Here is a 25,970-nt window from a genome sequence, read left to right as displayed (position 1 = left end):
GGTTCTCTGGCTACAGTATTTAGAATGCTACTTGTGAAAGCTTTGTTTTGTTTTTTTTATGACCTTGTTACTCTATTATAAAAAAATGCCCAGACATAAAAGTTACAGGTGTAATTCTTTAACTGCTTTTTTCTCATACCAATGTAATAAAAGAGTGTGACATTTACTGTTATATCACTTGTACATGATGGTAATTCTTTATCATACAGATTTATTGGATAAAAGGGTACAACACTTTCTGTTGTTTAATATCAATTACCTATTATAAAAAATGTGTATAACTAGTTAAGAACAAATAAACATAAAAAAATGAAAAAAAGATCTAAAGCATAAAAGAGAAAAGCCTATTACCTTTACTCTTTCATGTTCCTTCCCAAGTGATTCATATTCCAATAAAAGCTGAAAAAAACAATAACAAATGTTGGCTAGAAAGTCTGCAGAAACTGAACTTCCTTAATGAACAATCAGTACAGCTGAAAACAATGTAACAAGGAGGAATGCAAGTTTTATAGGATAGGAAACTAAAGTAATATTTACCAAAATCTGTGCAATATATGGAAAAATAGATAGTGGTTCTGCTAACTTAAAGGGGTTGAGCAGGGCTGACATATTGATGATCTATCTGTAGGAAATTTCTGTAGACCACCAATATAAGATCAGTGGGGATCCAACACCCAGCACACCCGCTAATCAGCTGAAAACTCCTCCAGCAGTAGCCAGATAAAAGCAATGTACAAGAAGGAACTTAACAGCCCCATAAATTGTGTAGTGGCTATGACACCATACTGTGCACAAGTCAGCAACAGCCTGCAAGCAATGTACAGGCTTCAAATGAGTGGGAGCTAAAGTCCAATATTCGGCAGCAACCACTAAGCATATCTAGGTTTCAAGCGAATGGAAGATAAAGTGCAGCTTTCGGCAGCAGTACTAAGCAATGTATGGGCTTCAAGGGTATTCAAAATAAATGTGGAGCTGTCAACAGCAATCAATAAGTGATGTTAGGCTGTGTGCCCACGATGCGTTATTAATGCGCTTCTGCAGAGTTTTTGCAGCTGCGGAAACGCATTAAAAATGCATGGTAGAAGGGCAGCAATGTTCCCCAATGATAATCCGCATGTGCTGTGCACATGCTGCGGAAATTTCCGCTGCGGATTATCATTGCGGAAAAAAAAGCAGCACTACCAATTATTTTGCGGAAGTGCTGCGTCTTCGCCGCCATTGACTTGCATTAGAACGCGCCAATTCCGCAAGACTGCATCTGTACTTGCGTAATTGGCGCGTTCTAATGTGCGGATGGTACCCGGGTGTAGAGGAGAGGAGACTCTCCTCCACACCCAGGTACCATTAAAAAATCTGTAAAAAAAGAATTATATAAAAAATAAATGTATATTTACCTTCTGGCGGCCCGCGCTGCGCTCCACCTTGCTTCCCGGCACTTCGCGGTGGATTGAAGGACCTGCGCTGACGTCAGAGTCATGTGACGGGTCAAGCGACGCTGACGTCGGCAGGTCTTTCAATCCACCGCTGCCGGCAAGGGAGAACGGAGTGAGCAGGACACCGGGGGCCATCGGAGGGTAAGTATACATTTATTTTTTTATTTTTAACCACTCTCTCGGGTCACACTATATAAATCCATGCCATTTGCATGGATTTATATAGTGTGACCTAGTTGTCACAAGCACTTTCCAAGTGATGCTAATCGCTTGGAAAGCGCTTGTCAATCCACATGCGGAAATGTCAGTGAATAACGCTCCATTTCCGCATGTCCCAGGCAGGAAAACGCATGTACAATCCGCATGTACAATCCGCATGCGTTTTTTTCTGCCAGGGAGATGCAGAAACGCTCAGGAAAAAATCCTAAGCATTTCTGAATCGTGGGCACATAGCCTAAAGGTTTGCGGAGTTTCACCCCATACATCACTTAGCTCCAGCTACTGCAGAAGTGGTTTTCAGATGAACAGTCGGGGTGCTGGGTGTTGGCCAGGTGCCCAGACATCAATATGTCAGTCCCAGACAACCCCTTTGAGCTTCACTTCCAGAGCTTCTGGGTCTCCCATCAGAATTTTATATATAACAATGGCAGACACGACCAACAGATCAGATGGTACTGAAAGTCAACTGTGTGATGCTGAAAGCCTTGCAGCCTTGTACAATTGTAGATTTCTAGTAGGAGACCCCCAACATGAGAAACTCTAGATTTTCACTTTTAAAAACCTCTGATTTGGCATTGACTCCTAAACCTTAAAACACTTTTATTAGCAGAGTTTTTGGAAGAAAGAATAATACATAACTCAATCAATCGTTTTTTTTTCTGTGGTTTTGGGAATAGTAGGGAGTGAGCTACAACATAAGGCAAAAGGTAAAGACAAACGTGGAGCTGACTATGAGCAATACAAAAACACTTTTTAGAAGGTCTGCAATAATTATACAAATATAAAAATGTAATAAGTATACAAATATAAAAATGTAATAAGTATACAAATATAAAAATGTGACACATGAAAATGGTGGTTTTCTAATGAAAATTAAATTAACTGTTATGTAGTTGCAATGGTTTGAACTTACATCTTGAAACATTTTATGTTCTTGTTTGATCCGTGCTTCTTTGTCATCTGACTGCCTAATAGTTTTCTGAAGCGATTCTTCAACTTCTTTGAGTCTGGACTGTAATCTGCTGATTGCATTTTCTTTTTCTTTACTCTTTGATCTCATATCCTCAATTTTTTCTTGCAAATCCTTTGAAGTGCCATTGGTTGTGTGGCACTGTTCCCTCCATTCAGCCTAGGACATTAGAAACGGTTTTTAAACAACCTACACAAAAATAAGCCCATTTTGTAGCGAGCTATAACATAATCCAACAGGAAAGCTAAGGCTCTGTTCACATCCATTCACGGATTCCATCAACATTTCCTCCAGCATGAAGTGCTATTCCTGGTATCTAAATGACGGAAACCTTGATGCAACCACGATGGACCCTGGTATTAATCGGTTTGTTATAGATTGAAGTCCAAGAACAATTGTGAACAGAGCCTAAGGTTCTCGGTAGAGGTGTTGGTAAAAGAATGTGAGGAACAGTGATTCAACATTGGTTCAAAAACACATAGACCCCCACTGATCAGATAAAAATGGGAGCGGACACTCAGCCTATTGTGAATAGAAGCTGATCTACTGCATCTAAGAGCAACTATTAAACAGCGTGACGGAGCAGTGGGGTTCTACTCTGTACACTGTTTACAGCTGATCGGTAGGGGTGCCAGACCCTTAGAACATGTCATCAATATCATTCTAGTGAAAAACTCCTTTAATATAATGGAGAAAACATTAGGGAAATTTGTAAACCACTCTGAGCCTTTTGGCCTCTTGCTGGAGCTGGAGAGGCGAAACCATTGTTTATGTTAATGCTGGTATATTGCAATGAACTAGATAATGATGACCGTTTAAGTGAAATTACTGTCATGAGGAAGCCATCACATAACACATACTTACTACTTGGTTTTCAAGTTCACTATTTTGGTTCTCAAGTCCATGGATTCGTTTACTTGCTTCAGTTAAAGCTCCTTCCAGTTGGGCACATCTACATAAAGAATAAAGCTCAGTGGAAGAATACAGGTAGAATATATCTATTCATACAGATTATACAACTGGAGCAGCAAGGGATGTATAAGTTACGTAATATTATGTTTTATGCCATTTCCTTGTTTTAGCCCAATTTTTGCTGATTGAAGAAAACCAATTTAAAGCTAGTGTCACATGATCGTTTTTCTTTAATCCGAGAAAATCGGTCCAATTATGCTAATCACACTCCGATTAGAGTTTGAACAGAGGGTGATCTGATTTTCTCAGAGGTGGAGAAAAAAAAAAAAAAGAAGTTTCTCCACCTTCTCCATTCAGTCTGTCCGTGAAAATCGGATGTTATCTGAGTACTGTCCAATGTTTTCCACAGACCTATAGACTTGAATGGCAGAGTGCAATCCGATAATCGGAGGAAAATCATGCATGCTTCGATTTTTTTTCTTGGACCACTTGGAACGAGGTAAAAAAAAATTATCGGATATGTGCACAGCCTCATCGAATAACATAGGGACAACTGCTATCTGTCATAACAACAGATAGCACTCGTCCGAGTTATTCGGTGGTCTGCAAAGGCCCTAAAATAGATTAAAAGTGACCACGCACCTCACCATAAAAAAGTCACAATAAATGCAGCATGCATAGTTGAAATAATTTGTGTCCTCCTCTTAAAGGGATTGACCAGTGAAACCAAATTGTCACCAATCCACAGGATAGATAATAACTTGTTGATCAGTGGGGGTCAAACCACTGGGACCAACACTGATCTAAAAGGGGCACTTATATCCCTATTGGAAAGGAGTGGCAATGCACATGCTAGACCGCTGCTCCATGTATTCCCTATGGAATTGCCAAGTTCTATACTTTATCAGACAGCCCCATAGAGAATGGAGCACAGGTCAGGCATCTGACATACCATGACATTTTGTAACAAGGATACAAGTTCCCCGATTTGATAACAAGGAAAATAGAGGGCACCACCATAAATAAAGTCGGGATCTACTTATCACATTCCCAATAGAGAACATGGAAAAAAGCAAGAAAAAAGAAGGTATGCAAAGACAAGGATCACCTGACTAAAAATTATATTTATTTATTTATTTATTTATTTATTTAATGACATACAAGCCAACACAGAGACATCTTAAAAACACTTAGAAAACACAAATGGCCCTAACAGTATAACTAACCACAACATTATAGTGTTGAAGTCTAATCCACCCATCTAAAAGATGGTACATAAGGAACCAAATAGAGAATAAGCCATATTATAAATGTGAGATTCTGTCAAATAAAAGTCTGTAGTTTGTATTAAGAACACCAGGTGCTACACAGTTGTGCTGCTACAAAGTATAAAGTGAATACAATATTATACACAGTCTATATTCAATACGGATTCGACATAAGTAATAGAAGTGTCACACAAATAGTGTGCACTAATGGTACAGCAATAGTATCCAGTGCTTAATATTAGTTTTTACTATACCATGTAGACACCAGACATAGAAATAGTATATACCACTAGCACAATAATGATGACATGCACATACTGTATATAATACAGATAAGGATATCAAGGCTTAAAAGGTAACCTGTTTAGACAGACATGGATAGAACAACCCACGCATATCGCCACTCAAAACCGTGGTTTCATCAGGGGTAGATGTGTAGCAAATATTGAATATAGACTGTGAATAATATAGTATTCACTTTATACTTTGTAGAAGAGCAACTGTGTAGCACCTGGTGCTCTTAATACAGACGGGTGTGTGAAGAAATAGCACCGGGAGATCCCGCCTAATCCCACCGCTGCCACCAATGTGAAGAAATGGCACCAGAGAGACCCCACAGAATCCCAACGCTGCTACCGCTTGTGACGGATCCACACCCCGCCACCCGCCTGACGTCACAGTTACGTCACACAGAACACGTGATATGGATCTGACCTTTGCACCAACGTGACTTTCCGCGATTGGTACAGTTCTACACAGATACCCCCTGTCCACACGGGTACAGGAAGGCACCAAGAAGTGAGAAGAGGTGGCCCACTCAGTCACTGAAGAGGCACCATGCTCGCTCACACCCCTGACGGGCTGAGAGGCTCCTTCACTAGCTCCAGTGAAGCAGAACCTTGTCGGCCTGGGAGAGCTGCCACCAGTTTCTATTATATATAAGTCCCCGGTCCGTTAAAGGGAATTATATCGGGCCAGAAACCCGTCCCGGTAGCATGACGATTAAGCCGAACAATGGACGTGTGAGTTCGTGGATCGAGATAAAAAAGAGCAGCCCAAGGTTAAATTCTATATTTAATCGCCTTAGGAGCACACTAGACAATACACTATATACACTGCTAAAAAAAATAAAGGGAACACTTAAACAACAGAATATAACTCCAAGTAAATCAAATTTCTGTGAAATCAAACTGTCCACTTAGGAAGCAACACTGATTGCCAATCAATTTCACATGCTGTTGTGCAAATGGAATAGACAATAGATGGAAATTATTGGCAATTATCAAGACACCCTCAATAAAGGAATGGTTCTGCAGGTAGGGACCACAGACCACATCTCAGTACCAATGCTTTCTGGCTCATGTTTTGGTCACTTTTGAATGTTGGTTGTGCTTTCAGACTCGTGGTAGCATGAGATGGACTCTACAACCCACAGAAGTTGCTCAGGAAGTGCAGCTCATCCAGGATGGCACATCAATGCGAGTTGTGGCAAGAAGGTTTGCTGTGTCTGTCAGCGTAGTGCCCAGAGGCTGGAGGCGCTACCAGGAGACAGGCCAGTACACCAGGAAACATGGAGGGGGCCGTAGGAGGGCAACAACACAGCAGCAGGACTGCTACCTCCTCCTTTGTGCAAGGAGGAACTGGAGGAGCACTGCCAGAGCCATACCAAATGATCTCCAGCAGGCCACAAATGTGCATGTGTCTGCGCAAACGGCTAGCAACCGACTCCATGAGGGTGGTATGAGGGCCCGACGTCCACAGATGGGGGTTGTGCTCACAGCCCAACACCGTGCAGGACGCTTGCCATTTTCCACAGAACACCAGGATTGGCAAAGTCGCCACTGACGCCCTGTGCTCTTCACAGATGGAAGCAGGTTCACACTGAGCACATGTGACAGACGTGACAAGAGTCTGGAGACGCCGTGGAGAGCGATCTGCTGCCTGCAACATCCTTCAGCATGACCGGTTTGGCAGTGGGTCAGTAATGGCATGGGGTGGCATTTCTTTGGAAGGCCGCACAGCCCTCCATGTGCTCGCCAGAGGTAGCCTGCCTGCCATTAGGTACCGAGATGAGATCCTCAGACCCCTTGTGAGACCATATGCTGGTGCGGTTGGCCCTGGGTTTCTCCTAATGCAGGACAATGCCAGACCTCATGTGGCTGGAGTGTGTCAGCAGTTCCTGCAAGATGAAGGCATTGAAGCTATGGACTGGCCCGTCCGTTCACCAGACCTGAATCCGATTGAGCACATCTGGAACATCATGTCTCGCTCCATCCACCAACGTCACGTTGCACCACAGACTGTCCAGGAGTTGGCGGATGCTTTAGTCCAGGTCTGCGAGGAGATCCCACAGGAGACCATCCGCAACCTCATCAGGAGCATGCCCAAGCGTTGTAGGGAGGTCATACAGGCACGTGGAGGCCACACACAATGCTGAGCCTCATTTTGAGTTGTTTTAAGGACATTACATCAAAGTTGGATCAGCCTGAAGTGTGTTTTTCCACTTTAATTTTGGGGGTGACTCCAAATCCAGGCCTCCATTGGTTAATAAATTTGATTTCCATTGATGATTTTTGTGTGATTTTGTTGTCAGCACATTCAACTTTGTACAGAACAAAGTATTCAATGATGATATTTCATTCATTCAGATCTAGGATGTGTTATTTGAGTGTTCCCTTTATTTTTTTGAGCATTGTATATAAGGGTTATACATACATAATGGTCAGAGATGTAAACACAATAGCAGTGGTACAAAAGATATAAGAAGAACTTAAGAGTCAGATACCAGTCAGATGGAATGCCTGGCTTTCGGGGGAGGGGCTGCCACATGGGAGGCTTGTGAGGCCCTCTCTCTTTGTTGCAGGACTTCTCCCACATGATGTATCCTCGTGACCTCCCAGGGACAAAGACACAGGGCTCTAGCTGCAGGGGCTCTTAACCTCTCTGGGTCACTCCTACTCCTGCCTCCTGGCTGAGCCTAAGTCAACACCCCTGGTCTCTCTCAGCTAAAAACTCCCAAAAACTAAAATGGGCTATACCTCCTTAATGGACGGTCCTAGGGAGCCGGCTTTGGTGTCATCGGATCCAGCCGGGCCCCTGCTAAGTGTGGATGCCAAGCACAGGGGCTCTAGCAATGCTGTGCCGTGCATCTCCCTTTCCCTACGCGCTGGACTGTGCTGAAAGCCAGGGTGACTTTCCCCATTCTCTTGGGTTTCCAAAACTCTATTTGGCGCTCAGAGCTGCTATGAGGTATGTCACTCCCTGCCACTCAGCCTCCACCCTTGCAGGAGTGTCGAATTACACTGTACATTGAAGATCTCTATAATCCCCGCCAAACAGGGCACAATGATTGACTTGTGATTATCTTGAATATTCTTCACAGGGTGGATTAGACTTCAACACTATAGTGTTGTGGTCAGTTATACTGTTATGCCAACTTCTGCATTTTAAAAGGAAACCTGTCACCCTCTGAGACGCTTTTAAGCTATTATTATGGGCATACAGGTAATAGAATGGTTAAACTACTCTTACCTGTATGCCTCATAGCTGCAGTCTAGTTGTTGAGAAATACACTTTTATGTTAATGATTTCTTCCAGGCCCCGAGGTGTGAGGTGCCTGGAAGGAATCTCTGCCTCCAGCCTTCATTACCATACCAACCCCCTCCCATGCACGTCACACTGCACTGTGATGTGCAGTTGCGGTGCGGTAATCCGGCACCTGCGCCCTGCACTCGTTTGGTTATGGGTGCCTTATCTGCCCTTCTATGAGCAGTGTTTTAATCCTTCTTCTGAGCAGGCGCCGGCGAGAAGGTTGCTCCTAAAGAAACCTCATTTTAGGCCGCAGCTGACGGGTTTCCCTTTTGTGTGCTTGATGGCGATGAGGAAGAGTCAGCATTCCCAGAGGCCAACATCCCTGAGCTGGAGGTGTCCTGGGGAAACTTTGGAACCGCCCAACTCAGGGACTTCACTATAAAAGGGGTGTTTGATAATTTGTCTGTACTTAAAGGGGTTGTCCAGGCTTTCTGCATAATTTGTGTATGTATCCAAGCTGTAGAATGCTGACAGTTTGTAATATACTCCTTGTCAGCATTCTGCATGGTGTCCTAGATAGCACACCTAGTCATGTGAGCTGCTCTCTCCTGATTCTGGAGGAGCTGTTCACTCCCCAGTTTTCCTGTCCCTCCCCCTGCCTCCTGCTCCAGCCTCCTGTGCAGCTCACAGTGCAATGCAGCAGGGGAATGACTCAGCTGATTGGAGGAACCAGGAAGGAAAAGGCTTCTACACAGGTGAGTATAATGTGCTGTGTGCATCCATCCCTCACTCATCCATCTCTCCCTCCCTCATCCATCCATCTCTCATCCCTCCCTCCTCCATCCATCCATCCATCCACACATCACTATAGACTGAAGATCTGCAGCAGCTCAAGTGTACTATGTGGTATATATGTATACACATCACTATAGACTGAGGATCTGCAGCAGCTCAAGGGTATTATGTGGTATATATGTATACATATCACTATAGACTGAGGTTCTGCAGCAGCTCAAGTGTATTATGTGGTATATATGTATACATATCACTATAGACTGAGGTTCTGCAGCAAGTGAAGTGTATTATGTGGTATATATGTATACATGGGCGTACCCAGGATCAAAACTTGGGGGGGGCAAAAAAAAAAAATCAAATACTCACCTCACGTCTCACCTGCTGCCGCTGCTCCGGACTCCTCAGCGTCGCCGGCCTCATCCCGCTCTGCGCTGTGACTGCTCAGGAGAGAGTGCGGTGTAAAGACGTCACCGTGCCCTCTGACCTGAGACGTCACAGTGCAGCAGCCGCGGAGGATGCAGGAGCTGCTGCGGAGGCACGGGAAGAGGTAAGTATTGTGCTGGGGCCCTGAGCAAGCGGGGGGGAGCGGGCGCTGACGGTGAGGGGCCCCCCGGCCTGCTCAGGGCCCTGACATTTGCCCGGGTGCTGACGCCGGCCCTGGTGTGCAGCCCTGCTTCTAGGGCCCCCCTTGCCCCACGGTGGGTAAGCCAATGTATGTATACACATCACTACAGACTGAGGTTTTGCAGCAGCTGAAGTATATTGTGTGGTATATATGTATACATATCACTATAGACTGAGTTTCTGCAGCAGCTGAACTGTATTATGTGGTATATATGTATACACATCACTATAGACTGAGCTTCTGCAGCAGCTGAGGTGTATTATGTGGTATATATGTATATATGTGGAGTGCAGTGATTGTGTTGCTTTTCACAGATGAAGACAGTGTTCTGTTATTTCCAATACTGGAGTGAGTGTGCAGTGGGTGGGCAGAGGGCGGTGCAGGACACTGAGAAAGGCCGGTTCCAGCCCTGGCTGTGAAGTTAGATAATACAGCACAGCGAGCTGTCAAGTTTGGTAGAGCCGCAGGTAAACAAAGTGGGTGCAGGGAATAAAGTGAAATTCAGGAGAAACAAAAGATAGAAACAAAAAAATAAATTTATAGAACTGTTGTATATTACAATACAGCACAGATTAGCTTAAAAAAAAATTGGATTTCGTGGTCGGCCAACTTATATAATGTTGTTGTTCAAGAGCTGGGGGTTGACACCCGATACCCGTATTTTCCCGTGAATGGGGAGTGGCGGTTCTGCAATGTCCACAGGAAGCTCAATGAGGTCTCAAAGTTTGACACCTACCCAATGCCCAGGGTAGATGAACTGATTGAAAGGCTAGGGTCCAGCTAGGTACCCTTGACCTCACGAAAGTGTATTAGCAAATTCGCATGTCCCAAAATGCCAAGGAGAAGACTGCCTACTCAACGCCAGATGAATGTTTCCAGTACACAAGGATGCCGTTTGGTTTACAACGAGCACCAGCCACCTTCCAGAGAACCATGGACCGGATCCTAACTCCCCACAAGAGGTATGCAGCGGCCTATATAGATGACATTGTGATCTTCAGCCAGGATTGGGGAAGCCATCTGAGCAAAGCAAAGGCAATACCTGATGCTCTACGGAAGATGGGGTTTTCCATAAATCCGAAGAATTGTGCCATGGGAATAGAAGAGGCTAATTTCTTGAGCTATGTTGTAGGCAGGGGCAAAATGAAGCCCCAAATAAATAAAGTTGACATGATCCAGAGTTGGCCACAATTGCTATCAAAGAAGAAGGCAAGAGCGTTCCTGGTCATCGTGGGCTAATACCGACAGTTTATCCCTAACTTCGTCATGATAGCCGCCCATTTGATGGACCTTCTTAAAGGGACAGAGTCGGCTATGGCTAAGTGGTCTCCAGAAGCGGAGACGGACTTCCAGGAATTGAAGCTAGCACTGTGTAAACAGCCAGTGTTAGTGGCACCGGATTTCTCTAAGGAGTTTGTGGTGCAGACTGACGCGTCAGGTGTCGGGATGGGCGCTGTTCTATCACAAGAGGCGAACGGGGAAGAGCACCCCATAATGTATCTAAGTCGGACGCTGTCATGCTGTGAGAAGAATTACTTCATAGTGGAGAAGGAATGTTTGGCCATCAAGTGGGCGTTGGACACTCTAAGGTACTACTTATTAGGCAGGAAATTCAGGCTAGTGTCAGACTATGCCCCACTGTGGTGGATGAGGGAAAGAAGGGGAACAATGCCCGAGTGACCAGGTGGTTCCTGGCACTTCAGGATTTTAGCTTCCATGTAGAGCATAGACCTGGGAAACTGCATGGCAATGCTGACGCACTGTTGAGAGTCCACTGTTTGATGGCAGATGGTGCCAAGTCCCCGGCTTTGGGCAGAGGGGAATATATAAGTTGGCCGCCGGACAGGTCCTTGAGGGGAGATATGTATCATCAAGGTTGTTAGCATCGGTGATGTAGGCCCGGGAAAGCAGGCTCCAGCACGTACAGTGCTTGGAGAGTTAATAGGGCGTATCAGGGCTGGGTTTATGAGCTATCAAAGAGATGGCTGGGAGTGGCTGCTCACATATCCCCACCCCAGGGATGTGGTATGGCAGATAAAATGGAGGCCAAGTGTTTCATTCAGTGTCTGTGACTGGAGGTGTGGAGACCTCCAGTGTGTTTGCTAAAGGACATTGACCTGAGCAGGCGAACCCGCAATACTGTATAGACTATTTACTTTATTTTTTCACACTGTGCTTATGTTGAGCGGTTTATGAAGTCTTCATAAACCAGCCTGAACATTTTAATAAAACCGCTTCCTGTGCCTATCTCAACCGCAGCTGAGTGAGTAAAAAATCCTATTATATATATATATATAGAGAGAGACAAAGTCACTGGCAAAGTACTGGAGGGAAGATATGTAGCACTGAGATTGTTAGCTCCAGTAGTATAAACATAGGAAAATGCTCCAGCACACAAAGTGCTAAGAGGGGTTAATCAGCCATGTTTAGTGCTAGGGTGATTAAACAGCTGCAGAGTGGGAAGAGGTCAGAGGATAAATTCCCAGCTTTCTAGAGCAGTGTGTGTGGGGTGGGCCTGGAGGTGAAAGCTCTGGAGCTATATTTTCATGTGAAGAAAAGCTAAATCTTGTGTTGTTTGTTCCTGAAGAGGGCGGTTTCCCATAGCAACAAGGACTGTGACATACGTTATGTTTTGTATTTCCTGTTAGGCCGTGTTTGTTTTGCTTACGTTGCACTGGCTTATGCAGTAGTCTTAATAAACCAGTGGAGCATTTAAAGAGACAGTGTTCCTGTGTCTACCTCTATGTGCAGCCGAGTGAGCCGATCTACCACAGTATAATTAATATAAATATATGTATATACACACACAAATAATTTTTTTAAGAAAATTCCTACCTTTTAGAGCCACAAAAATGATTTGCCACCAACATCAGCTTAGATGACCATGTCAAGGAATCACTATCTCAAACTGCTGCATTACGCTATAGTTTTCTGTATATGAAGAAAAACCCTTCATAGGCTGAGGTTATCCATACACATTGGACAGCTGGCGGCTGAATTATTTTTTGGCGAATCGCTATCTCTACTAACTACCCATATACATGCACAATTGGTTCAGTCAACATATAGTCCCAGTAGGAATGGTGGAGTGAGCTGCTCCAAGAGCTTTGGCAGCAGATTAGCTGCCTGAAATTCAGCTGCTTGATTATGACATTTGCTGCCGTCACCAAGGATTTTGGAGACCAATATACACATTAGATGTTCCACTAGTCCCAGCAAAACTGGCGGATCTCCCATTTATTGTGTATGGCCAGCTTATACAACTATGGTATATCAATGGCATTGCGCAAATAAATGTTCACTAATAAAACAAAATGCAGGTATTACCTCTCAGTGAGACTGTTCATCTTTATCAGGTCTTCGGTACAAGTGGACTTGTTATTGGCAAGAAGTTGTTGCTTTAGATTACTAATCTCTGACTCATAGTAGTCTCTTAAATCTGCTAAGTGCCGAGCATGCTTTTCTCTTAAACTTCGCCGGCCACTTTCAAAAAAAAAAAATTAAGAAAAAAAACGTATAAACTATATGCTGATATTAGGAAATTTCCATGACAATTTCTCATTACATTGTTCAACTCACAGGAGTGCCATGAAGTCAATCTTCATCATTAGCACAAAAAATTACAAGAACAAAACCCCATTTATAATACCCTTCTGTTTATATCGTAATATCTTTAATTTTCTATTAAATACCTCCAGTGGTCTACAAACATAATTTAATAATTTTACCTACTCGATACTGCCTACTAGTGATGATCGAGCGTGTTCTATTAACCCCTTCGGCGAGCACAGCCTGCAAGTGTCACGGCTGTTTGACAGTTGTGACACATGTAGAGATTGCTCTGCATGTGCCTGTCTGACAGGCAATCTCTGCATGTGTGTCAGCTGTCAAATAGCCGTGACACTTGCAGGCGCGGCGACATTAAAAGAAATGCCGAACACGCCAAAATACTTGGCGAGCACCCGAGCGTGCTCGCCAAAGGGGTTAATAGAACACGCTCGATCATCACTGCTGCCTAACCATTGTATTGTATACTTCAAGCACCTATAATACAATTATTATTGTAATGGTTATTTTAATGTTAAAGGGTTATTGTTCAAAAAAACAAGCTATCCTCCGTCCATGGGATAACTTGCTGTTTGTTGAGAATCTGACCTATAGGACCCCCCATCTATCCATCCATCCATCCATCCATCCAGAGATCAGGGCTCTTGAACATAGAGAACCCGGCTCTGCAGCCCCATCTTTAATGGAGCGATGGTGAGCATGCTTGACCTCTACTCTATTTACTGTCAATTGAACTGCTAGAATTAAGTCGAGAACAATGATTGTCTTCCTCTAGAATTCCCATTGATAATGAATAGAGCAAAGGCTGGGCATGCACACCTGCACTCCATTCAAGACGGGACTCCAAAGCCCCATTATTGGGCTTCCACAGCACTGATCTTGAGATCGATGGGGTCCCAGCTGTCAGACGCCCCCAACAATAAGCAAGTTATTCCCTACAAAATGGCTTTTTGTAGAATAACCCTTTAACCAAGTTTAGTAAAAGCAGCACTTGACCCGTCCAACTATGTCCAGCATCTCAAGTACAGAGCCAGGCAGAATAGCCATAGCTTAAAACATTATTTTTTTTTATAATGATCTCACACGAATAACCAGGGTTACAACTATACAAATCTTATGACTCTGTGCTTCCATGAAAAAGAAAATCATGATATTCAGCAAGCAGAATCATGGAGCTTTTCTTCCCTAGGAGCAAAGCTTTCATTGCTCAGAGTTGGTGGTTTTTCTCATTTACAGCAACCATGTACTCTTTTGGACCTGATCAATAATCAGTTTGCGTTGACAAGCCTTTGATTACTTGGATCAATAATCAGCACATACACAGCACCTACTTGGATAGCATAACAGGATGCTCCATTGAATAAATGCCAGAAGGGCAAGGCATATTTTTCTCTGCAGCCGGTAACGGTGATTGAGATATTGGAGATGAAGCCAAACTGTTCGCTTCATCCTCAGTACAGTTCATTCTTTCATCACTGCTGGCGTCTCCATGACACAGCTGGTAGTCTATATTTTTCTTCACTTTGTATCTGGTAGCTTTCCAATGCTTATCTCCCGCTGCCAGACACTGGGGAGACCTGTGTGATGAATCGACCAACAAAGATGAAGCATTGGAAGCAGTCTCTTCATCATCTGGATTGTAAGAGAGATTTTCTAAAATGGAGTCAGGCGTCACGGGGGCTGCGTAGCTCTCACTACAAGGAGTAGCAGCTTTGGAAAGTATTGCATTGTGAGAAGGTTTTCCATGTAGCGTTGGATCCAACGTCAATACCTAATAAGAGGCAGACAGAACATGATTTCAGCCTTTGGCCTAGACCGTCACTTTAATATTTTTTGAAGATTATTTCTAAACCATATTTTTTATTTTGCACAATCTATACTGTAAAAATGAAAGGGAACATGTCACTATGACAGTACCATCTTGCTTCACTAAGCATGCACATACAGAGGCCAGGGGACTGTCGGACAGCCCTTACAGCTGGCATTTACAATGAAATATAAATCATTAAATGGAACCTGTCACATCTCCAAATGCTATTAACCTGCAAATATGGGGTTAATCTACAGGTTAATAGCACTCTAAAGCTGAGGCTGCTGCATTGAAAGCATGGCAACCGGAAAGAATTTATTCCTCCTAACAACCTCAGGCTTTCAGCCATTTAGGGGTGGGCCGATGTAGCTTCATTCACGGCTCAGTACATAGTGAGCAATGGCTGTAACCACCCACCGGCACTGACTGACAGTCATCTCGGGAGCATATCAGTGCAGAGACAGTCAATGTGCTGGGGCGTGGTTACAGCTGCCACTCATTGTATACTCAGCAGTGAATGAAACTGCGCCAGCCACGCCTCTATGACTGAAAGCTGGAGGCTGCTGGGAGGAATAAAGTTAATTTCCTCCCAGTTGCCAGGCTTTCAGTGTGGAGGTCGTACAGCATTGGAACGCTATTTTTGTTTATAAAAACAATGGCCAGCCACAAATTTTAGCAATTAACATGCAAAGTCTGATTATTTAAGCCGGCCATACACATTAGATGGCTGCCAGTCGATCCACGTTACGGATGATCGTCCGTCCGCCAGCCATCTCATCCCACTCTCCCATATGCAGGAGCACTTGTTTAGCTGAATGCTCTTGTGTACTCTATGAGAAAGCCACCGAATGACTTGGGCCAATGGCTCATCTCCGGGAGAATAATGTGATTGGCAGCCCAAATTGACATCTCCCCCGACCAGTCGGCCGGAGACCCCATACAAGTTTAGACCGTTGGCTGAACCTGTTGATATCGGCAGGTTCATCCGACATTAGTCTAATGTGCATAGGGGTCTTTAGGGACACTTGTTAGCATTTAGCTTTTTCTTTTTTTTAAATAGATCTTAATTAGTAAAATCGCCAATCTGCGGGTGACCATTGTACTCTTAAAGGAGTACTCACACCAAACTTTTTGTTGTCTAAAACTGTGTAAATGTATATGTTGTGTACTGTAAGTGCAGTAATATACTCACTGATTGCAATCTTGCCTAGTTTCCAGCGCCGCTCAGATCTTCTTCTGGGTCACGTGATTACTATTCCAAATTGTCGGATCACACTGTGGTTTAGGTGTGAGCTGGAAGTCATTTTTACAACCAGGAAAGGTGGCAATTGGTGAGTATATTAAAGCACTTACACTACAAATTACATTTACACAGTTAATGCAATAAAAAGTTTGGTGGGAGTACTCCTTTAAATAAAAAGAGGCAGCCAAAGACTGGTGATAGGTGCACTTTTATCCTACACATCTTAAAACTTGCACAGATCCTCCGCCATGCTTGACTCTATTCCTTTTTTTTCTTAGATTCTCCAAAGAAAAAGACAGCAAATAAGTATTTTGGTACACCTTTAAATGGGAGGAGCAAAGCTGTAAATTGTTGACTTATGACTGCTAGGATAGAAGAATTATAGACTCTGAACTGTGAATACAGATGTGACAAACTTTTTGGTACCCTTCTGTTAAAAGTAAGAAAAACCCATAATGTAAAAAAAAACCCAAACTAATAAAATTGGCCTGGACAAAAAGGATTGTACCCTAAACTTAATATTTTGTTGCATAACCTTCTGAGGCAATCACTGAAAACAAACAATTTCTGTAACGCTCAATGAGACTTCCGCACCTGTCCACGGGTATTTTGCCACACTCATGAAAAAATTGCTCCAGCCGTCTTAGGTGTGAAGGTTGCCTTCTCCAGACTGCACGTTTCAGCTCCTTCTACAGATGTTCAATAGAATTTAGATCAGGGCTCATAAAAGGCCACTTATGAATAGTCACATGCTTGGCTCTTAGCCATTCTTAGATGTTTTTAGCTGTGTTTTGGGTCATTATCCTGTTGGAAAACCTAAGTCCTGTGACTCTGACCAAGCTTTCTGACACAGAGCAGCACATTTAAGTCCAGAAAAAATTGGACCCAAATGAATTTCACACTAGGTACATGTTCTTTTATTTGTATACTTCATATTTGCATCTGGAACATAGAGCTGAAGCAACTTGCCAAAAATCTCCAGTTTTGTCACATCTGTCCAAAGGACATTCTCCCAGAGGCTTTTAGGTTTGTCAATATGTATTTTGTCTCAAATTCAAGTCTTACTCTTTTCTGATTTGCTTCAACAGTGGTTTCCTCCTCGGCCATCTTTCATTCCATGAAGTCCACTTTTGCTAAGACAGCGACGGATGATGCGATCTGACGCTGATGTACCTTGACTTTGGAGTTCACCTCTAATCTCTTTAGAAGTTGTTCTGGGTTCTTTGGTTATCATCCGCATTATCTGTCTCTTCAATTTGTCATCAATTTTCTTCTTGCCGCCATGTCCACCAAGGTTGGCTATAGTCCCATAGACATTAAACTTCTGAATATGTGCAACTGTAGTAACAGGAACATCGAGCTGTTAGGAGATCATCTTACAGCCCTTACCTTCAACATGTTTGTCTATAATTTTCTTTCCAATCTCCTCAACTATCTCCTTAGCTTTCGTTGGTGCATGTTCAGCGTGGTACACGCGATACAAAACAGCACAGTGACTACTTTTCACCCCTTAAATAAGCAGACTGACTTATTAGAAGTTTGTAGATACCCACAGGACACACCTTATTTTATATCCCTATAGTCAAATTATTTTCAATCTCTTTTAGAGATACCATCATTTTTGTCCAGGTCATTTTTATTAGTTTGATGTTTTTACATTTTTCTTTTGAAACACAATTCAATAATAACGTCTGATTGTCATTAGTTGATATTCAGTAAATTTAAACTGAAAATGACTCGTCACTTTTAAGTTATTTCTGTGACCATTGTGGGTTTTTCTTACTTTTAACAGAAGGGTATCAACATTTTCTTCACGTCTGTAAAAGTCAAATAAAAAAGTAATTGAGGCGTTTTTCCAAAATTCAAGCAAATTATATATTTTTTCTTCATTTTCAGACATTGTAAATAAATAACATGTACTTGCTACGGTTTTGACTAGGAATTAAACAAAAAACCTACGCAGCAGCCTCTGTTGCATATGGCATCAAACATACATCGTTGTTTGATTTGGTTTGGTAAAAGCACCATAGCAGAAACTCAATGAACCCCATTATAGTCAATGGGGTCTGTATGGCGCAGTTGATCCGTCATGAAACAGAACCAGCACTGCCGATGTTTTTGTTGTTCGACTTCTACGACGGGGGAGAACAACAGAATTGAATGACACAGATGTGAATGGAGCCGAAATAGGAAATCCACCATCAGTTAGTATATATTGCCCTTATCACTCCTGCCTGCAGAAAAGGCTTGTTCTGATCTTCAGCGTCACAACTCACAATCATTCTGATTCACCTACATTTGAACAGAAGGGCCTTCATATTTTACTGTACACACACTTGCTTGTGAATGTGGTTTTTACCTCTGGAGGATGAGTGTGTTCAGAAGAAGACAGAGGTTCCCAGCCTGAGAATTGTTCACGCTCTCTTTGTTTCTGGTGATATATATCTGTTAAAGAAGGAATCCTCACTTCCTCAGGCTTAAAAAACATAAAAAACAACAACGAACAGTATTGACGCACAGTACAAAACATGACATGCTGTCATCAACTTTATATATTTACTTCTGGTGTAACCAAAAGAACACATATGTTCAAAGGAACCTTCATAAATGTTTGCAAGTATTTAAAAATAAAAAAGTATTTAAAAATACTTGCAAAAAGCTATTCATATTCACACAAAGCTTAAAACTTTCTAAAAGAAATTACCGTATTTTTCAGACTATAAGACGCACTTTTTTCCACCAAAATTTTAGAGGAAAGTGTATATACTGTGGCTCTGCGTATTAGGAGGTCTGGGGGGCAGCAGCGGGGAATCAGAGGGGCACAGTAGGCAGCAGCTGACTGCTGCAGCCTGCGCTGTACCCGGTACTAAAGAAAATGAATATTCCCTGCTCCCCACGCCCATGGACCCTGCTCCCATGGGTTGTAGTGAATATCCATGGTCTTTAATAGCAGGCACACTGACCGCAGAGCGGCAGCAGGAGCCGCACTGCGGTACAGTGTGCGCGCTCTTACACTGTGTGAGGGCGCATGGCAGGGACGCCATGCCCTGCTCACACAGTGAGAGAGTGTCAGCAGCAGAGCAGGACAGCGCTGGAGGAGAGAGGAGGGGAGTATGATTGTTTATTTTTTTTTGTGGGCAGCAGGATGGGGGCTCAAGGGGTGCCAAGCATACCAGGATGGGGGCTCAAGGGGTGTCAAGCATACCAGGATGGGGGCTCAAGGGGTGCCATGCATACCAGGATGGGGGATCAAGGGGTGCTATGCATACCAGGATGGGGGCTCAAGGGGTGCCATGCATACCAGGATGGGGGCTCAAGGGGTGCCATACATAGCAGGATGGGGATCAGGGGGGTGCCATACATAGCAGGATGGGGATCAAGGGGGTGCTATGCATACCATGATGGGGTATCAAGGGGTGCCATGCATACCAGGATGGTGGCATCAAGGGGTGCCATGCATTCCAGGATGGGGATGAGGGCCACGTATACCAAGATGGGATGGGGGCCACGTATACCAGGAAGGAGGGGCCATACCAGGGTGGAGAATATTAACAGAAATGGGGGACATTACCCCAATACCAGTGTCAGCAGCAGACTCCCTCCCCTATAACAGGGCATCATGACCACATATTTTGCTTAAATATTTTTTTCCTATTTTCCTCCTCTAAAACCTAGGTGCGTCTTATGGTCCAGTGCAGTAAAACGCACACAAAAAAATACTCCAAATCCTTAGAATACAAGACAGGGTACCTCAATGATGGTGTGAATTTTTCCACTAGGTACCTGCGTCAGGGAGGGGATGGAAGAGGAGAAATTCTAAGTGAGACGTTTTCGTGATTGAACATAGTGAGCACTAGCACTTACTGTAGCTTTCATGCCACACAGACTAACCCCAACCTACAAATTACAAAGTCACCTAATATCATTGCTTCCACCATACAGCCCGAACTCCTTTGAGTCCCTGGGTACAGTTTGGGGCCCAATCATAAAATCTTTTTTACTTATGTACAACTGTCTCTCCTCAAACCTTACCTATCTTTCTAAGGGTGAGACCACACAGTGTGGCTGGCCACACTGCAAAATCTCCACTCCAACAAATGTCCGCATGATTATGAAAGAAAATCACAATATGGTTTAACCCTAAATTGGACTGGAAAAACACTGTAAAAAATGTCTACAAGACAATATAGTCCTACAGGTACTAAGAAACAAATTAATGACCTGGTGGTATCATGGTCCCACAGTTTTGGGGAAAGGATTTCTCACAGTTTCCGCCAAGTAAAGAAGGCAGTCTCCAACATGTCTTCTGGCCAGGAATATCACATCAGTAGGTGGACTGACACTCTGCACCACCATCAATCAGTAATTGATAGATGGGCCATATAGATGGGCCATAAATTGTTAAGTTCAAGTCCCTTTCATGCACATACTGATCATTAGATGATCTCAATACAGGCCCCTAAACACATTAGACTAATGTTGGCTGAACCCGTCAACATCGACGGCTTCGGACGAAGGTCCAATGTGCATGGGGGCGCCTTCTGACGTGTCAGTTATCGGCTTTCTCATAGAGAACACAGGAGTGCTCGGCTGAGCTACAACTCCTGTGTATGGGAGTGTCGGCTGAGGTGGCTCTGCCGACAACCATCTAATGCATATAGCCAGGCTAACTCTATGTTCCCGTAATTTTTATAATGGGAATTTACCAAATGATTGGTTAACAAATACATTATATCAGTATTTTGGATTTTATAATAAATGCACCTTTTTTTCTCTCCACTTATTCTTTCCATTAATGTTTCGCTTAAAACAATGCAGAAGGACTTTTAAATTTATAATTCACCACCTTGTCTGCTTATAAACCTACAGCAGACACTACATAGAATAAATACACACAGAACCATAATATATAGAATGCAAACCTCTTTGGGAGAAAAAAGTTTTGATAATCCAGTTTCAAAGTTCTCAGGTAAAGGATGGTACATTTCCTTTTCATCCATCATCCAGTATGTAAAGCCTATAAAGATAAAGATCCCCGATTATTCAGAAGAGGAAGCGTATGTAAATAGTTATTGATTCAAAGACCATACACATTAAAAAGACTTTTTATTGGTATTCATTAAAACTATAATGCTCACTATGAGCACACCCCAAACAAAAATGTGAATACTACCCAAACAAAGAATATAAGATATAAAAAAAAATCAGTGGCGATTGGCATCCTCTTGAAATGCAAATGGTGTCCCTGGTCCCCGTCGCCTAGCCTCACAGGTCCTTGTAAGTCCCTACGCAGATGACATACCAAGGCACTATTAAGTTCAATAGTGTGTACTTGAGCTAGACTCAAACTCGAATAAACCTTTATACAATGATATCGCTAAATCTATGTCCAGTCAGCATAAGAAACATACAAGACTACTTTTCATTTGTGCAAGGTTAGTACACAGGAAAAAGCACTTACTCAATAAACATAACTGGATATGGACAGTATTTCAAACAGACCAAACTATTTTTCAGCCAAATAAGTTACCATAGTCACCCCTAAAGGAGTATCTGTATGGCTAGAAGTAAAAGATCATCATGTTACAAATAGAATAGGTCAAAACCACTGGATATAAAGAACTCACACAATTGTGTGTTATGCAAAAGACATCAGAGAGTGATTGTGGATGATAAGCTACACCCAATGATGTGCAAAGTATGCTTGACTCACAATAATGTACATAGTATGTCAGACTTGATGCGATTCTCCTACGAATCGGCTCATCAGGAGTACATACTAAGCAAGTTCATTAGAATGGTTAATGCACTCCTCACCTGTGTCCAATGGAGATGCCGGACGGTATTAGCCAATCCCATCTAAAGGTCTGTTTGGAGCTCTAATTACCGTCCCAAAATGTGTAAACCCCGCAGCCAGAAGTGTTCGCCCGGCAACCATTGTACACCTAGTCCAAGTTAGGCTTGAAAGGCAAGCACATCTCACCACACTACAGCTGAAATTCAAAGCATGCATCACGGCACCTGCGCACAACTCCCATGGCTTAGGTAAGGAGTATATCCTGACATGGAGATCTGAAATGCATATGCGTGTCATCCTCGCTTATGAGCACATACAACAGCGCTAATCTGTCAGGTTAGAGTCCAGTGAGGTTGACGATGCAGCCGCACATGAGCAGATAGATCGAGATTGCCTAGTCCTACACTGTTTGGCAATAGCCACATGCTGGTGGCTGAAGAGACAACATGCTGGCAGAACGGCTGCTCACCATATCAGAACGTATGGAGATTGCAAGTCTCCTAGATTGAATGTCCTTTGCTAAAGGACATGGAAGCTGGACTCTTAAGTCAGGTGTGCTTAACAGCACTATTGTATGGACTTGTTATTTTGTGTTTTACCTTGTGCCGGACAAAGGCTGTATTTGGTAATTTGGTATCTGGTAACGTGGTTTATGAGGACTGCAATAAACCAGCCGGACTTTAAATAAAAACGGTTCCTGTGTCTACCTCTTTAAGAAGCCGAATGAGTCGACCTACGACATTTGGTGTTAGAAGTGCGGGCAACGTTCCCAGGGAACACGTGTGACTGCTACAAAAATACTGCATGTCTTGGGTGAAGGCGGCTATAAGTCAGGGAGCAGTGTCAGACAGCATGGTGCACCTAATTAAACACCTAGTGCAAGCCCAACAGCAGCAACACCAGCAGTAGCATTAGCAGCAACAGCTCCTGCCACAACAACAGCAGCAGCAAATGTATGTACTCACTGAGGCATTCCGTGGCATGGCCACTCCAACTCCAAGGTCAGTTGTTGATTTTTCTATCCGGAAAGTGGTGAGGAGAGCCTTGCAGAAAATGATCCCAGGGGACGATATAGAGGCCTTTTTAACGGTTTTTGAAAAGGTCGCCGATAGAAACTCCTGCCAAAGCAGTGGGCAGAAGTCCTGGCGCCATACTTGACGAGTGAGCCACAAAAGGCCTACTATGATTTGGCCTTACAGCACACCAAAGAATATGCAAAATTGAAAACAGAAATTTTGGCGCGCTTGGGGGTGACAATGTCTGTCAGGGCACAACAGGTCCAGCACTGTGCATATCACCGTGACAAACCTCTTCACTCCCAAATAATTGATCTGCTGCATCTTGTCCAAAAGTGGTTACAGCAGGAGTCTTCTACACCAGCGCAGATGGTAGAGCAAGTGGTAATGGACTGGTTCCTGCACTCCCTTCCGAGCCCGATGAAGACTTGGGTAGCCCAGAACGTCAATGACTTGGTCAGACTGGTCGAAAGGTATGAAGGAGTCGATGGTTCCTTGGGGAGGCAACCCACTCCATACTGAAGAACATAGATTAAAAAAGGGGTAAGGCGTCCCATGTCCAAGGGGGGAGGTGGAGGTCATGCCAAGGGACTCATTGGGGGATGTAATTTTGTGGAGATGTCACGGCCCAGGTCATATAGCTGCTCATTGTTCCCTGACAACGGAGCAAATGGACTGTAGCATGGGATGCCGGTGTTTATTCTACGCATATCCAGTTTGCAGTGTGGACCGTCCACCCGACAAGGGGCCCCAAGCTTGTCCTGTAAAAGTAAATGGTTGGTCTGCAAATGACTGGACTACTAGACTCAGGGAGTTTGGTGACCCTCTAGAGGGCTACACTCCCTCTCCAATTGATCCCTGGGAAGAAGGTGGGCGTCCGCTGCATTCATGCGGATGCTTAAGACTATCCGGTGGCCAGAGTGGTCATTGAGACGGTCCGAGGTACTGAGTCCCATGAGGTCAGTGTGGTTCAGGATTTATTGCACCCAATTATCATAGGCCGGGACTTTGTGTTATTTTGGGACTTGTGGGGGAAGGGTGGAGACCTCGGGTGCGAAAGTCTGACGGGTTTCCCTTCTGTGTAATGGGGGAAGATGAGGAGATAGGAATGTCTGCCTCAGGGGATACTGAGATATGGGTGATCAGAGAAAATTTTGGGTTCGCCCAACATAGGGATTTAACTCTAAAGCGTTCAATAAGGTAACCGTCATAAATGGCATAGCACAGGAGTCTTTCTAGTAAAAAAAGGTTCCAAGCCACAGCTTTAGGCAGAGGGGGGAGGTATGTAAGGTGGCTGTTAGACACCTAGTGGTTGGGAAAAAAACTTGAAGTAATGCTTTAATGCATATAGGACTAAAAGGGGTTAATTGGCCATGACAGGTTGACTAGGAGCAGCTGAACGGCTGCTCACCATATCTCCACCCCTGAGTGGGTTTCACTGGGTAAATTGAGAGCTGTTTCTCACACATGCTGGACGTATGGAGGTTGCAGATCTCCTAGATTGAATGTCCTTTGCTAAAGGATATGAAAGCTGGACTCTAAGCCAGGTGGGTTAACCAGCACTATGGTATGGACTTGTTATTTTGTGTTTTATCTTGTGCTGGACAAAGGCTGTATTTAAAGTTTTCTGGTGATGTGGTTTATGAGGATTACAATAAACCAGCCGGACTTTAAATATAAACGGTTCTTGTGTCTACCTCTTTAAGTAGCTGAGTGAGTCGACTCACCACACTGGCTAGCTCATCCAGTGTCTTTCTTTCTTGCGAGGATAGATTGGATTGATAACTCCTCCTTTTCATGTCATCGGTAACCAGTTTAATGAAAATATCAATACTAGTTATTTCTGTGTCAGGGGGCATCTGTTTAATACCTGGTCTCAGGTCAGTAAATGGACCCTCTCCTATTGATCTTTGCCCTTCAGCCCAAAGATCACCTAGTATCCTCACAGTTGAAAGATCCTCCTCAGTAATGCCAAGGGATGCTGATTCTGCTTGGCTATGTGTTTTAAAAAATGTTTTTCACTTGAGCTTACATGAGAATAGATTAATGTCCTTGACCCATTCAAATTCATTGTACCTATTTGTGAGAACAAACGAAAAACCTCTAGAGAGTACCCTCTCCTCAGCAGGTGAGGGGGAATATGTGCTCCCACATAAGCTAATTTGCACCTGGGCTGATGGGAAGACATCAAGAGTAGTGTTGAGCGATACCTTCCGATATCGGGAAATATCGGATCGGATTGGATCGGACCGATACCGAAAAAGTATCGGATATCGCCGATTCCGATACCGGAAACCAATGCAAGTCAATGGGACAGAAATATCAGAATGAAAATAAACCCTTTCTTTCCTTGTAGGTTAATTCTACATGAAGGAAAACAACTAAGAATAATGTAGAATGTATTGGGGGAGGTGGGGGAGACAATAAAGGCATAGAGGTTTAGCCCAATCAAATGGAATAGCAGAAATTAATATTTTTTTTAAGACGTTCTGAGTTACGGAAATATTGACTATGTTAAGTATTTTTATATTTTGTCAGATATTTATGTTTCACTACTTCCATGCTCTTCACCTTCTTTTTTACTTCTCCCACACCTTCTCCTTCATCATCCTCAGCATCTTTTTCATCCACTTCTTCTTCACCTTCTTCGTATTATTCTTTTTTTTTACATTCTTCATATTCTACTTCTTCATATTCTTCTTCTTCATCATATTCTTATTTGTGACAGGCATTCCTGTAGTTGTTATCTATAAAAGGTTGGACATTACACCTTTCGTTCTGCCC

General features: G+C 43.4%; 1 protein-coding gene across 3 annotated transcripts in view; it reads right to left on the bottom strand.

Annotated features, from left to right (window-relative positions):
- The window catches only part of MPHOSPH9 (M-phase phosphoprotein 9), a 121,048-nt gene that overhangs the window by 48,818 nt on the left and 46,260 nt on the right, over positions 1-25,970 (bottom strand). For 2 of the 3 annotated variants that reach the window (XM_073676198.1, XM_073676200.1), the window contains exons 8-15: positions 21,296-21,390; positions 20,124-20,156; positions 18,733-18,849; positions 14,652-15,091; positions 13,081-13,236; positions 3,487-3,574; positions 2,566-2,781; positions 352-399 (exon numbers count right to left, since the gene is read on the bottom strand). In XM_073676198.1, coding sequence (XP_073532299.1) covers positions 352-399; positions 2,566-2,781; positions 3,487-3,574; positions 13,081-13,236; positions 14,652-15,091; positions 18,733-18,849; positions 20,124-20,156; positions 21,296-21,390 — 1,193 coding nt within the window. The remainder of the gene's footprint in view (positions 1-351; positions 400-2,565; positions 2,782-3,486; positions 3,575-13,080; positions 13,237-14,651; positions 15,092-18,732; positions 18,850-20,123; positions 20,157-21,295; positions 21,391-25,970) is intronic. The other variant, XM_073676199.1, reaches the window with a different exon arrangement.

Source organism: Phyllobates terribilis, unplaced genomic scaffold (assembly GCF_046119375.1).
Source record: "Phyllobates terribilis strain yellow unplaced genomic scaffold, ASM4611937v1 Scaffold_1__5_contigs__length_1240528914, whole genome shotgun sequence".
Lineage (NCBI taxonomy): Eukaryota > Metazoa > Chordata > Amphibia > Anura > Dendrobatidae > Phyllobates > Phyllobates terribilis.
The sequence above is the reverse complement of the archived record's forward strand: the minus strand, read 5'-3'. Positions and strand labels throughout refer to the sequence as shown.